This window comes from Cyprinus carpio, chromosome B10, assembly GCF_018340385.1.
Source record: "Cyprinus carpio isolate SPL01 chromosome B10, ASM1834038v1, whole genome shotgun sequence".
Lineage (NCBI taxonomy): Eukaryota > Metazoa > Chordata > Actinopteri > Cypriniformes > Cyprinidae > Cyprinus > Cyprinus carpio.
In genome coordinates, this window is record NC_056606.1 from 23,173,974 (window position 1) to 23,184,231 (window position 10,258).

Here is a 10,258-nt window from a genome sequence, read left to right on the forward strand (position 1 = left end):
TGCTCCGAGGAGGCGTAACGCGCCGCCCAGATGGTCTCCCACACCGAGAACACGTCATCATACACCATTTCTGAAAGAACGATGAACAACAGGAATCACTCACTCCGACTGCAGCAGCATTGTTCGGTGTTTACAACTCAATCCCAGCAGCCGAGTCCTTAGACATCTTCAAGAATCAACTAAGAAACAGCGATTTATTATATAATAAAAAAAACTTGCTATGTGACTTGTTATATCACCTGCACTTGCATGTCATTTCTCTTTTGTTGATTTTAATTGCTTCTATTGTCCTCATTTGTAAGTTGCTTTGGATAAAAGCATCTGCTAAATGACTAAATGTAATGTTTACTAGTACAGATATTAGTATGGCTGGGTATCAACACAAATTTTCAGGATTCGATTTCAATTATGAAGCTTGCGATTTGATTCTGATTCAATTCAATATTGATTATTTTGGCTATATATCAGGTACAGTACATGGCAAATTATGAAAAAGATTCTGAAATATACTGCACATGAGTCAGCTGGTGCTACATTACTATAATATTAAAGGTTAGAATAAGCTGATTTGTATTCAAACACTTAAATTTCACTCAATTGCATTTTATAATAAAGTTATAATATTAATTCTACAGTTACATAATTATATTTCTACTCCAATTAGTTTTGTGAAAAACATTTAAATGGTGGCTTTATTTATTTAAACATAAATTAAACATTGAAGAACAGTAAAAAATTATAATGAATATGTTATATAGTGCATCTATTTAGCAAAATGCTCCTCTCTAGAATTAATTTTTCTTGCTGACTGAGTTTATGGTCACTGGATACGTTTTTTTCTGAGGTAAATGTGACATTACGTGACACTGTTTACAAGCCGTTATATTGAAACATTAATTGAGTGATTACATGAGACATGTACTCCTTCGAATGTTCATTCATGTTTATTTTGTCCTGTAATCAGCACTACAGCGACCCGTCACTCCACATTAAACTGCGCCAAAATGGCTTTATTATTAGAATATTGTAACAAAATGTACAGAATTCGAAATCTGAGGCTTTGTTTTTTTATCAAAACTAACTAAGCACAAAGCTTATTGCGATTTATTAGATTGTGGTGCACATACCGTGTTCAGTTTATTAACTGAAAACAGGCTTGACTAATCAACTCTTGGGATTTAAAAATCAATATCGTTTTTGTAAAAATGCAAATAGATTAAAATTCAAGTTTTTAGCCGATTCTTTAGTTATTCAACAAAGTCCAAAACGCAAAACAATGCAGGTGCATCGAATACTGAAATATAAAATGACTTTTAAAAAGAAAATTATACTCTAAAAATGGGTAGCAAATCATTTTCAAAGTCATTCATTTAAATGGCTGATCAATTCAAAAACAAAGCAACCGACTGTCATTATGAATGAAACATTGACCGCTGTGTACTTGCTGCTGCATTTATTTGTTTATGATTTAATATTTATTTATAATATTCACATTTTTGTTTTGTTTTGCAGTATAAACAAGATGCAAAATGAGTTTTTCGCAGTGCGCACACCTCTCTTGAAGTCCAGGAGGAACCAGCGGTAGCAGAAGTAGAAGTGTGTGTAATCACCGTTCTGCTGCATCAGCTCGAACAGCTCCGCGTCCAGAATCTGAAGAGGTGTGACAGAATCATGACATGACACACACAAACACACAGAGTCTAAAACATCAGCAGAATGTGTTTAACTATAAGTAAACCTGGATGAGGGAGCGCATGTTGGCGAAGTGTGTGTCCATGGCTCCTCCGTGAGGGAAGTTCTGGTTCATTCGTTTCATGAGTTCAGTGAAGCAGCTGAAGGCCATGGCCTCTGAGTTACAGTCAAAGATAAATCAGAAACAAATAATCACTTGGGAATATAAAATAGGCTTATTGCTTTAGTTTAAAATCACTGTGTTTGAAGTAGTGCTGTCAATCGATTAATCACATTTTTTTTCTGAACTTAATCACAATTAATCCCATCTCACATTAGTTTTTAAATATAATTTTATATTGCAATAATTTCACATTCAATCTTTAAATTAATGCACAAACAACATAAAGACAGTATATTTTTAATAGTGCTGTCAATTGATTAAAAAAAATGAATTAATCGCACATTTTTTCTGAAATTAATCGAGATTAATCCCATCACACATTAAAGTTTTTAAATATACTTTTATATTGCAATAATTTCACATTCAATCTTCAAATTAATGCACAAACAACATAAAGACAGTGTATTTTTAATAGTGCTGTCAACTGATTAAAAAAATAACTAATTAATCGCACATTTCACATTTTGTTCTGAAATGAATCGCGATTAATCAAGATTAATCCCACTTTACATTATTTTTAAATATACTTTTATATTGGAATAATTTCACATTCAATCTTCAAGTTAATGCACAAACAACATAAAGACAGTATATTTTTAATAGTGCTGTCAATTGATTAAAAAAAATGAATTAATCGCACATTTTTTCTGAAATTAATCGCGATTAATCACGAATAATCCCATCTCACAGTAGTTTTTAAATATAGTTTTATATTGGAATAATTTCACATTCAATCTTCAAATTAATGTACAAACAACATAAATACAGTATGTTTTTTAATATTTGTTTAATGGCATCTTTTTTATAACTGAAGGCCAGTGTCACAGATACCAATTAATACTGATGTCTCTATGAAATAGTTTTTTCCCAAATATATTTTATCATTGACTATAGCCATTCAACATTACAGTGTAATCAAGAGCTAACATTTATCAGACTTTAAAAAATAACTTCTAATTTAAGTGAACTTAAAACAATCTTCACATAAACCCATTATAATAAATGCCATATTTACCTGTGCCCTTCCTCAGAAATATACAGAAATTGAAACTGAAGTTATCAAACACTAAATTCTAGATTAAATATAGATGAATCCTTAAAGCTATAAAAGTGATTAATTTCCTCCTTTTTTGCTTTGATTAACAGATATCACAGCAGCTGGTTATTAGGTTATTTTGGATGCTATCACTTTAAGAGCTGCCGCTGCTGAACGTGACGCAGATCTGACACGCATCGTATTTTCTCTCAACTCTCTTCACCTTTTCTGACCCACTTCAGGTCTTCAAGACTCTACTAATGAGCTGACGAGTTGAATCGGGTGTGTTGGATGAGGGCTGCTCCAGGAACGTTTTGAAAACCATTTCAGAGACATGTTCTTTAAATGTGACTCACATATAATATATTACATGCATGCACAGTTTTAAGCTAGTTTTAATCGCCTTTTTGATAATGCAATCGCCTTTTTGTAAATGCAATTCTTTTCAAGTGACAAGTCAGACAGTTTTGAGTCAGGTGGGCAACCCTAGCCCCGCCCCTGAGTTAATTGCGATAAATTTATGTAACGCGTTAAAACGAAAAAAATTGCATTAACGGTAATTTTGACAGCACTAGTTTAAAGTGTTTTTCTATGGTCAAGGGGTATTTAAGGTGCCTGAAAAACTTTTAATGCTTTTATTAAATACTGGCAACAGACAACGTGCTAAAATACATCAGTGTGCAAAACAATATATTTTTTGGTAATATTCGCAATATAAAATGTCCCATCAAGTTATATATTGTTCCAATCAGATTTTTAGAGGCAAAAATAATTATTTTTTATATTCAGACAATGCACAGTAGGGGTAAATGGAGTAAATAAGGTAAAACTCAGACTTAACATACCATCATCCATGATGACCAGCAGGGGCGCTAGTAAGTCACACATTCCCTGGACGTATCCAATGTCAAGGTGCTGCCAAACGTACTTAACGCACAAAAAAACACGGTAAGTTTAACTTACTTTTAGATTTGGAAAAAATATATACATTTTATTAAACAAAAAATGCATCAAAAGTGACAGTAAAGACATTTATAATGTTACAAAAAATTATATTTCAAATAAATGCTGTTCTTTTGAACTTTCTGTTCACCTGTGAATCCTGAAAAATAAAATGTATCACAGTTTCCACAAAAATATTGTGCAGCACAACTGTTTTCAACATTGATAATAATCAGAAATGTTTCTTGAGCAGCAAATCATCATATTAGAATGATTTCTGAAGATCATGTGACACTGAAGACTGGAGTAATGATGCTGAAAATACAGCTGCGCATCACAGAAATAAATTACAGTTTAACAGATATTCACACAGAAAACAGCTGTTTTTATTTTTAATAATATTTCAGTTTTTACTGTAAAGTTTTAACAAATAAATGCAGCCAGAAGAGACTTAAGAGACCTTTATACACAGAATATAAACTAAAATATAAGATCAGCTTTATTTTACCTGCACATGATGTTGCGCAGTTTCTCCAGGTTGTCCGGGGTGAAATACCAGTAGTTTCTGTCACATCGCTGGACGTCTTTGTCAATGCGGTGCAGATTAAGTGTGTAAAGGTCCACCAGCTCCTGCTGCAAAATAAACGAGAAGACAAAATATATCTACATTTATAGGAACAGTACAACCAGAAATGAGCCGAATCCTTTGACTTTCTATCTTTAGTGGAACGCAAAATAAGATGTTTAACACGTTTAAAGGAGTGCAAAAATTTAATTTGGGTCTGTGCCTCACACAAAGCTACTGAATGATTTCAGAAGACTTCAAATATAGCACATAAGTCCTATTAGCTACTTTCATGATGCCTTTTTGGAGTTTGCTGTCTTGTGGTCACAAAACATAAAACATTTATTTATTATCCTCTATTTAACCACGATAGAACCAAAGGAGAAACAGAATAATCAAAAAATAGAACCAGATACACACACACAATAAAAGACATGGTATGTTTTTGTGTTTATTTACCAGCTTCAAAGAGTAAAAAAACAGTGGAAGTCATAAACTAAACTTAAATAATATTTATTAAATATTTATTTTATTTTAAGCTTGGGAATGGAAGTCATAAACTAAACTAAACTGAACTAATAGTACTTAAATAGTATTTATTTTTTATAAAAAAATTTAATATTTAATTTTTAGTTAATTTATTTTAAGGTACCACTGATCCTGACAATGCTAGCCATAAACTAAACTACATGCATAAATTGTTTTATCAGGAAGTTTTCATTTCCAATTTATAAACTAATAAATAATTTATTTTAAAAAAGCAATTCTAAATAAATTTAAAATGTATTGAATTTATTTATTCATCCATCCTTATCTTTATTCTGAACTTTAAAATAGAAGTCCTAAACTACACTATACACAAAAATACTGTACTATACTCTACACTAAACTAAACTTCTAATACTAAACTAAAAAAAAAAAAAATAATATATAATGGTTAATTTATTGTTTATCCATCCTTTTATCCTATTTATCTATCTGTCCTTATCCTTATCTTGACCTTTAAAATAGAAGTCCTAAAACTACATTATACACAAAAAAAGAAAAAGAAAATAGAAAGCACAATGTCATTTTTTGGTGAACGATCCCTTTAAAGGGGTCATCAGATGCAAAATTCACTTTTACATGTAGTTTGAACTGAAATGCGTCTTGGCAGTGTGTACAAAGCCACCCTATAATGATAAAAATCCACCCAGTGCTTTTTTTCTTTAATTCCGACAAAATCATAACTTTTTTTTTTAATTAAAGCCGTTCTCAGTTTCTTGGCTATGTGATGTCACACAGACGCAGGCCCCTCCCACGACTGTTGATTGACACTAGCATTTTACCTTAGACCCGCCCTGAGTGAGCTGTGCACAGTCCACCATTGTTTTGATGCTGGAGCAGATAGATTAGAATGTCTCTCCTAAGAGATTGAGGTGTTCTGTTGTTGAATGTAATAATGAACATAGCAGTCATTTACTGCCGACATCTAAGCTGCTTAAGACTCAGCGAATTACTGTTTTTGAAGGGAATGAGTCTATGTTTATGCGAATCATTCATGATCCTGCTTCACCTACAGAATATAAGTTTTTTTCTTTAAGAATCTTTGCAAGTCACCTTTCCTAATAATGTGCTAGTTAGCAAGTTTCATGACAAATGCAGCTAGAGTTTACCATCTCTCAGAGAACTGCATGTCACCCCACGAAGAGAGGGGAGGGGTCAGCAGAGCTCATTATCATTTAAAGCGACATGCACTGAAACAGCTCGCTGATTTTGACAGGGTAAAAAGGGTGTCGTTTTAAACTACCATTGTGAAGTTTTAACCAAAGTATGTTATAGACTTTTCATTAAGACTCAAAGAATCATATGAACTTGTGGGAAATGGGCATCAGATGACCCCTTTAAACTGATTATGTTTTTGGTGATATACCGAGTAGGTGGTCCCGATAGACGACACTGGAGACACAATGTCGTTCTTGTCTCCGGTGACGGCTAGAGAGTCTGGTTTGGGGAATGAGTTGTCCATTTCCGGTTCCTCCTCAGAGAGAGCGGAGTCTGTACCCTCCGGACTGGTGTTGATGCTCGGCTCCATGCAGAGCTCCAGAGCCGGCATTCCCACGACTATCTTCTCCGGCGCCATGGGACGAGCCAAAGTCAGAGGCGTCCTGGACACGCTGCTCTCCGAGGACATATAAACCACCGACGAAGCAATATCCTCCATTTCCAGCGCCGAGGGCGAGTCGTCGGACATGTCCGGAGATTGTTTCGATAGGGAGGACTCGGATTCATTGATCTGTTTGATTATGGATCGACCGGCGTCCCAGCCGATCGTTTGCGGTGCACTGATGGCTTCATTCGGGGTTTGTATCACATTCTGTGCTTCAGATGAACATTTAGGTTTATTTTCATCCATTTGAGAGATTTTCGTCACATCCAGCAACGGCTGTGAATCAGATTTGGCGTCTTGGCCTTCATCCATTTTCAAATACGCTTCTGGGTCTGCTTTTGATTTTGGGTTTTCTTCTCCAGACGGAGAAGACACATGTCCTGGGTCTTCAATCTCAACCTCTTTCGACTCTGAGCATTTGGTTGTTTCTTCGACAAGATCCTGTTGTGATTGATTCATGTCATTTTGTTCAGATTTTCCAGCAACATTTTGCATTTTAGTTTCTCTTTGGGACAAATCAGCTGCGTTTTTTGAGTTTGCATCATCCTCTGAATCTGTCGCATCATGCGTTTCTGTCTTAGATGTTTCTTCTGAATTCAAAGTCTGGAGTTTGTCTTTTTCTGAATTCAAAGTCTGGAGTTTGTCTTTTTCTGAATTCGTAGTCTGGAGTTTGTCTTCTGACTTCAAAGTCTGGGGTTTTTCGTCCTCTGAACTCAAAGTCTGGGGTTTTTCGTCCTCTGAACTCAAAGTCTGGGGTTTTTCGTCCTCTGAACTCAAAGTCTGGGGTTTATCGTCCTCTGAACTCAAAGTCTGGGGTTTGTCGTCCTCAAAACACAGAGTCTGGGGTTTTTCGTCTCCTGAACTCAAAGTCTGGGGTTTATCGTCCTCTGAACTCAAAGTCTGGGGTTTATCATCTCCTGAACTCAAAGTCTGGGGTTTTTCGTCCTCTGAACTCAAAGTCTGGGGTTTTTCGTCCTCTGAACTCAAAGTCTGGGTTTTATCGTCTCCTGAACACAGAGTCTGGGGTTTTTCGTCCTCTGAACTCAAAGTCTGGGGTTTGTCGTCCTCTGAACACAGAGTCTGGGGTTTTTCGTCTCCTGAACTCAAAGTCTGGGGTTTATCGTCCTCTGAACTCAAAGTCTGGGGTTTTTCGTCCTCTGAACTCAAAGTCTGGGGTTTATCGTCCTCTGAACTCAAAGTCTGGGGTTTATCGTCCTCTGAACTCAAAGTCTGGGGTTTTTCGTCCTCTGAACTCAAAGTCTGGGGTTTTTCGTCCTCTGAACTCAAAGTCTGAGGTTTATTGTCCTCTGAACTCAAAGTCTGGGGTTTGTCTTCTTCTGAACTCAATGTCTGGGGTTTGTCACTTTCTAGAGGTTTTATTGCAGCTTCTGAAGCAATGCTCTCTGTTTGTGAAACCTCAGCATCTTCTTTGACCGTGTCCTGAGTAGTGGAGCTGTTTTCCGGTCGCACCTCTTTGGTCTTCTCTTCGGTCTGGTCTCCTGACGGTGGCTCTCGGCCTGCGGTTTTGGGCCTCGACTCTTGCGTGGATGTCTCCTCTGTGCTCGGAGAGCAGTCTGAGAGTGCCGAGGTCACGGAGAAGTTACGGGACGATGGGTGTCCTGAGTCTGGAGAACTGGTGCAGTTGGGCAGAGTGCCGTTTGGGATTTTGGGCTGCGGCTTCCCATCTTTGGGTTTGGGCTCAGATTCGATCGGGTCCACCTCGTCTACAGAACCCAACACCTGCGGAAGGAGAAATACACCGGACGAGGAAAGTCAGACAACCACAAACCAGCATTGCATTTTATTAAATGTAATTATTTTATTGAATTAGATTTGTGAAATATGAAGTATCAGGTCATGATATTATTGGTTAACATTATTTTATCCCTTCTCACATGAACTCGGTTACAATACCAGATACCAGATCACATGTACATAAGTATTCACAGCCTTTGCTCAATACTTTGTTGAAGCACCTTTGGCACCAATTACAGCCTCAAGTCTTTTTTAGTATGATGCTACAACCTATTTTTGGGCAGTTTCTCCCATTTTTCTTTGCAGGACCTCTCAAGCTCCATCAGGTTGGATGGGGAGTGCCATTTTCAGATCTCTCCAGAGATGTTCAAGCCTGGGCTCTGGCTGAACCACTCAAGGACATTCACAAGGCTGTCCCATAGCAACTTCTTGGTTAACTTGGCTGTGTGCTTAGGATCATTGTCCTGTTGGAAGATGAACCTTCACCCCGGTCTGAGCTCCAGAGCGCTCTGGAGCAGGTTTTCATCAAGGAAGTCTCTTTACATTGCTGCATTCATCTTTCCCTCGATTCTGACCAGTCTCCAAGTCGCTGGGAGAAACCGCTGAAAAACAGCCCCACAGCATGAGGCTACTGCCAGCACACTTTACTTTTGGGATGGCACTCTGCAGAGCTGCTTCCTTAAAACATGATGCTTGGAATTGGGGTTTATCAGACCAGAGAATCCTGTTTCTCAGATGTATGAGGGTCCTTTAGGTGCTTTTTTGCAAATTCCAAGCGTGTTTTCATGTCTTCACTGAGGAGAGGATTGAGTTTGGCCACACTGCCTATAAAGCCCAATTCAGTGGAGTATTGCAGTGATCTTTGTCCTTCTGTAGGTTTCTCCTATCTTCACATATGATCATAGAGCTCAACTCGAGTGACCATCAGCTTCTTGGTCACCAGTCTAGACAAGGCCCTTCTCCATCAGTTGCTCAGTTTGGCCAGCTCTAGGAAGAGTCCTGGTTGTTCCAAACTTCTTCCATTATGGCAGCATAATTTTTTCTGAACTCTTCCCCAGATCTGTGTCTTGACACAATCCTGTCTCAGAGGTCTACAGACAATTCCTTGGACTTCATGGCTTGGTTTGTGCTCTGATATACACTGTTAACTGTGGGACCTTATATAGACTGGTGTGTGCCTTTCCAAATCATGTCCAATCAACTGAATTTACCAGAGGTGGATTTATCAATAAAATTGTAGAAACATCTCAAGGATGATCAATTTTGAGAGTCATGGCAAAGGCTGTGAATACTTATGTACAGGTGAATTTTTTTTACATTTTTAATAAATTTGCAAAGATTTCAAACAAACTTCTTTCACGTTGTCATTATAAGGTATTGTTTGTAGAATCTTGAGGAAAATAATAATTTAATTTATTAGTTAATTCCATTTTGGACTAAGGCTGTAACATAAAATGTGGAAAAAAGTGAAGCACTCTGAATACCTTCCGGATGCACTGTAAAAAGTTATTTCACAGATGTTAAAAGATTTTATTTGATTATGTTATTATTATTACTATTATTAACACCATTATGAAAGTTTAAGACATTTAAAAAAAAAAATAATAATAAAATAAAATAATTATCAATATAGTTGTTAATAATTATATTAAATACATTTTTTTCATTAAATTATTTTAAATAATAAAAAAAATTAATAAAAAAAAATTCGTACTTGCAATTAAATTAAAAGTCAGATATCTCAATATGAACACGAACATTTCTCACCAAATTCAAAATCACATGACCATGACTTCGCCACATCAAAGTCCCTTTCAAGCATCTCTATATTCTTTGTCGACATTAATTTTACAGCTCTATATTCATACCGTTTGACAGCTACTGACTCATTTGTGTTTAGGACAAGCATCTGTGTCATGGTAAAAGCAGGCATTAATGAGATCTGCGAGAGCAATG

The 10,258-nt window shown here is 36.4% G+C and overlaps 1 protein-coding gene across 1 annotated transcript in view; it reads right to left on the bottom strand.

The window, feature by feature from the left end:
* Positions 1 to 1,735: 1,735 nt before the first annotated feature.
* sgsm1b (small G protein signaling modulator 1b) overlaps positions 1,736 to 10,258 on the bottom strand; it is a 29,636-nt gene continuing 21,113 nt past the window's right edge. The window contains exons 19-22 of the mRNA XM_042733308.1: positions 6,311 to 8,287; positions 4,342 to 4,466; positions 3,737 to 3,818; positions 1,736 to 1,848 (exon numbers count right to left, since the gene is read on the bottom strand). Coding sequence (XP_042589242.1) covers positions 3,764 to 3,818; positions 4,342 to 4,466; positions 6,311 to 8,287 — 2,157 coding nt within the window. The 3' untranslated portion in view covers positions 1,736 to 1,848; positions 3,737 to 3,763. The remainder of the gene's footprint in view (positions 1,849 to 3,736; positions 3,819 to 4,341; positions 4,467 to 6,310; positions 8,288 to 10,258) is intronic.